At 37.4% G+C, this 4,521-nt stretch overlaps 1 protein-coding gene across 1 annotated transcript; it reads left to right on the top strand.

Moving 5' to 3' along the window:
• Positions 1–1,152: 1,152 nt before the first annotated feature.
• LOC123678683 (uncharacterized protein K02A2.6-like) lies at positions 1,153–3,911 on the top strand. The gene is made up of 4 exons (XM_045615824.1): positions 1,153–1,426; positions 1,469–2,314; positions 2,363–3,648; positions 3,711–3,911. The coding sequence occupies exons 1-4, from the start codon at positions 1,153–1,155 to the stop codon at positions 3,909–3,911; spliced, it is 2,607 nt and encodes an 868-aa protein (XP_045471780.1).
• Positions 3,912–4,521: the final 610 nt, after the last annotated feature.

Genomic DNA, 4,521 nt, shown 5'->3' with positions numbered 1-4,521 from the left:
AGTTATGGCCAGTCAGCCCATGGCTGGTCATTCCAGGTGAATTCATTATTGGAAAATAATAATCTTTACTTGTGCATGTAGTTGTTGAGTTTTTTCTTGATAATAATTTCAGTTAGAAGTTGAAGATATCTAATATTTTTGATCTGTATCTTCGGAAAAATAGATAGCACGATTCAGTTCTTTTCAGACGTGATACATTGGATCGAAGATCGAATTCGAAATAATAAGACGTTTTGTTGCCTACATATTAAGAAAAAGGTCGAAAAAGACTATAGAGAGTTATGACCATTAAGCCCATGGCTGATCATTCAAGGTGAATTTATTATTGGAAAATAATAAAATTTACATTTGTATGTACCTGGTTCTTGAGTTTTTTCTTAATAATAATTTAAGTTAGAAGTTAAAGATAACTGTAATGTATCGATAAAAAGAAGTTTCATTTCTGTGTAATAGCACAACATTCTATGTTCATGTAAAATAACATAACCTGTAAAAATCATCTGTTAACCTCTCTCTTCTTAAGTCTTCAAGAACGCAAGTTCCAAAACCATACCAAATTGTAAGTTGTACAAAGTTATATTATATATATTAAATAAAATTAAAAGTAACCCAGTGTTAATCATTGAAAGACATTATATTGGCGACGAGGACAAAAATTGGTTAAAAACGTTAAACTTGTGCAAATCGAAGAAAAATATCAATCTCCACGTGCTTTATCAAGATCAAGAATGGCAGAAACTCAAGTAATTTATAGAGCTACAATCGGTTCAATCGCAGAATACAGTTCTGATGATGATTGGAGTTTATGGGCTGAACGTTTAGAGCAGTACTTCTCTGCAAATGATATTGATCAAGAAAAGAGAGTACCAGTGCTATTAACCCTAATAGGTGATAAAGCCTATAAAACCCTGAGGGATCTCTGCGATCCAGCTTTGCCGAAAGATAAGACATACAAGGAATTGAGGGAAAACTAACGGCACAGTTTTCGAAGAAGGTATCTATATTCAAGGAGCGGATAGAATTTTACAATTTGAAGCAGATGGAACGTGAGGCAGTACGATCATGGTATGTAAGGATAAAAAATAAAGCCAGTGCCTGTAAATTTGGAGCGCAAATCTGAATGAAATTCTAAAGGACAAGTTCGTAGCTGGAATGTGCAAGAGCCCTATACTAGATAGAGTCTGCGAGGAGGATCATACCAAAAGCTTGGCACAAGTCCTGGAAGTAGCAGTTAACAAAGAAGCAGCACTAGGATCCGATTACCAAACTCTGCATCAGTTGAAGACAAAGAAAGGGCAAGAGCAGAAGTCAAACACATGGAAGAGTAACAAAAATGGACCACAACACTCCAAGGGGGAAATAAAGCATGGTGAAACGGCACAGAAATGCAAGTGTTGTGGGTTAGGGAACCATGTAAAGAAGAACTGTAAGTACCTTAAATATAAGTGCAAAATTTGTAATCTTACAGGTCATTTAGCTAAAGTATGTTATAAACGCCAAGTACATCAGGTGGAAACACATGAATCCAATTTAGATTATGCTGAAATGTACCATTTGAAGTGTGATAACTATGTGGCATCACCACAAATTTCATTATTAGTGAATGAGAACCTTATTAATATGGAACTTGATTCAGGTGCTAGCATTTCAGTAGTCCCCGAGAGCTGTTTCAATAATTATTTCAAGGAATCTAAATTAAAGAGTACCAATATAAGATTAAAATGTTATGATGGGACCGAAATTGTACCTGAAGGTGAATTCCATACCACAATAAACTATAAGGGTCAAGTTTTTGAATTTTGTAGATTTTTAGTGGTTAAGAAAGGTTCAGTTCCTTTGCTTGGCCGAGATTTAATAAAACGCCTTAACATTAAAATTTATCTTGCTGATCCAAGGTATCCAACTATAAATTCATTGAAAGGAAAGGACGATTTGAAAATTTTGTTAAGTAGGTTTGAAGAATTATTCAAAGATGAACTCGGTACTTATAGGCATGAAAAGATAGAGCTAAATATTATGCCAGATGTGAAACCCATCTTCTGTAAACCCAGACCAGTCCCGTTCCTCTTCAAGGAAAAAATCAATAGTGAACTAGAAAAATTAGAAGCTAAGGGGGTCATTTCAAAAGTAGAAACTTCAGAGTGGGGAACACCGTTAGTTCCTGTAATGAAAGAGAGCGGGGAAATAAGATTGGGTGCGGATTATAAGGTCACGGTGAACAAATATTTGATAGATGTAAAGCATCCATTGCCAAGGATAGATGAACTGTTTTCTCAGCTTCATGGAGAATTTTTCTCAAAATTAGATTTTTCCTGTGCGTAAAATCAGTTAGAATTAGAGGAAAATACAAAAAATTTATTAGCGTGGAGTACACATAAAGGTATTTATAATGTAAATCGATTACCCTTTGGCACTAAACCGGCTTGTTCTATTTTCCAAAAAATTGTTGAAAAAGTTTTGCAAGGTGTGAATGGAACGGTTATATTTTTGGACGATATCGTTGTGACTGGAAAAAACAGGGAAGAGCATATGAAAAATTTGGAAGAAGTTTTTGATAAGTTGAGTAAAGCGGGATTCAGATTGAATTTGAAAAAGTGCGAATTTTTCGTACCAGAAGTGAAGTATTTAGGTCATTACATAAACAAAAATGGTCTTCATAAAGATTTCGATAAAGTCAGAGCGATTACTGAGATGCCAACACCAACTGACCAGGGACAAGTGAAATCGTTTGTAGGAATGGTAAATTACTATGGACGATTTGTACCAAATTTATCGACCCTGCGCAAAGATTTTAAGTTCAACTGGTCTCAAGAATGTGATAAATCATTCAAAAGGGTCAAAGAGGCATTAACGTCAGATCAAACTTTAGTTTTCTTTGATAGGGATATTCCATTACAGTTAATATGTGATTCATCACAGGTCGGAATCGGTTGTGTCCTGGTACATGTGTTTCCAGATGGTACTGAAAGACCCATAAGTTTTGCGTCCAGGAAATTGAACAAGGCAGAATTAAATTATTCAGTCATACATAAGGAGGCTCTAGCTATTTATTGGGGAGTGCAGAAACATTATCAGTACTTATTAGGAAATTCGTTTACTTTGTGTTCAGACCACAAACCGCTGTTAGCCCTATTCGGGGAAAATAAAGGCATCCCTCAGATGGCTGCGGGACGTTTACAACGATGGGCGCTTTTCCTCAGTGGATTTAATTACCATTTCCAATATATTAAAGGCTCTGAAAATGGAGGAGCCGACGGTCTTTCTAGATTTCCGATTGAATCGAAGGAAAAGGGTGAAATATTGGTTGATTATTTTCATTTTTTATTAGAAGATAAAATTCCGATAAGCGCCAAAGAAATACGTAATGACACAAGAATTGACAATGTTTTGAGCAAGGTTTACCTATTCGTTGAAGAGGGCTGGCCTGATAATACTTCGGAAGAGTTGTTACCTTATAAACGGAGAAAGTTAGAACTTGGTATTGAAGGTGGAATTTTACTTTGGGGATTTAGAGTGGTAATTCCAAGTAAGTTCAGAAGACAAATATTGGAGGAATTACATGGTGCTCATAACGGAATGGTTAAAATGAAAGCTTTGGCGAGGCAATATTTATGGTGGCCTAATTTAGACGCAGATATTGAGAAATATGTAAAAAATTGTAGTCCTTGTATGACATTGGCAAAAATCCAAATAAAGCGGTTTTAACGAAGTTTGCGGAAGGAAAACACGTTTTCGACAGAATCCATATAGATTTTCTGGGGCCAATACAAGGCTCCTCGGGGGAGCCTGTAACCCCTAGAGGACGCGTCCCCAGGTGGCGGATAGGGGAATGCCTCCCAGATATGGGTGGTAGGAGGGAAATGAAATACCTCTCGCGGACCATCAGGAAAGTAGCGTCTGCCTCAGAATGAGCGGCTACAAACAGCGTCTGACCCAGAATGGGCGGCTGAAAACTAAACACTCGCCAACCCGCTCGGCAAGCGTGGCGTTTGAATGCCAAACCCCTTCCAAAAATGAAAATGTCGAAATACAAAACAGAAATACCCCAGGCGAGTAGAGCTAAGCGCTCAGAATCTCGCACTGATTTATCAGTCAGCCTCAAGGATTCTAGGGGAGGCAGAACTTCGGCAGTACCAGATAAAAAACGGAAAACCAACAGGAACATCTTGGTTTCAACATACAACATTCGCACAATGAGACTAGAAGAGCACTTATTAAGTCTAGAAAAAGAACTTCAAACCATCAAATGGGATAAACTTGGAATTAGTGAGACCAGAATGAAAGGCGAGGCCAATATGATTCTGAAATCTGGCCATGTACTTTTTCAAAGAAATTCAGAAACAGGTCACCACATAGGAGGAGTGGCGATCATGGTCAATAGCAGAATAAAACATCTTGTCACTAAGAGCAAAGCCATATCAGATCGTGTTATCTATATCATGCTGCATCTGAACAGAGTACAAAGCATACAGATCATACAGGCATACGCCCCCACATCCGCATCAACAGACGAAGACGTCG

This window comes from Harmonia axyridis, chromosome 4 (genome assembly GCF_914767665.1).
Source record: "Harmonia axyridis chromosome 4, icHarAxyr1.1, whole genome shotgun sequence".
NCBI lineage: Eukaryota > Metazoa > Arthropoda > Insecta > Coleoptera > Coccinellidae > Harmonia > Harmonia axyridis.
Note: the sequence above shows the minus strand (reverse complement) of the source record. Positions and strands in the feature narration are given on the sequence as shown.

Bases quoted from the DNA above. Each gene is read 5' to 3' on its own strand.
- LOC123678683 (XM_045615824.1), top strand. From the start codon at position 1,153: ATGTGCAAGAGCCCTATACTAGATAGAGTCTGCGAGGAGGATCATACC. The intron at 2,315-2,362 runs GTGCGTAAAATC...AAAATTTATTAG, and splicing joins CTCAAAATTAGATTTTTCCT to CGTGGAGTACACATAAAGGT. The intron at 3,649-3,710 runs GTAAAAAATTGT...GTTTTAACGAAG, and splicing joins ACGCAGATATTGAGAAATAT to TTTGCGGAAGGAAAACACGT.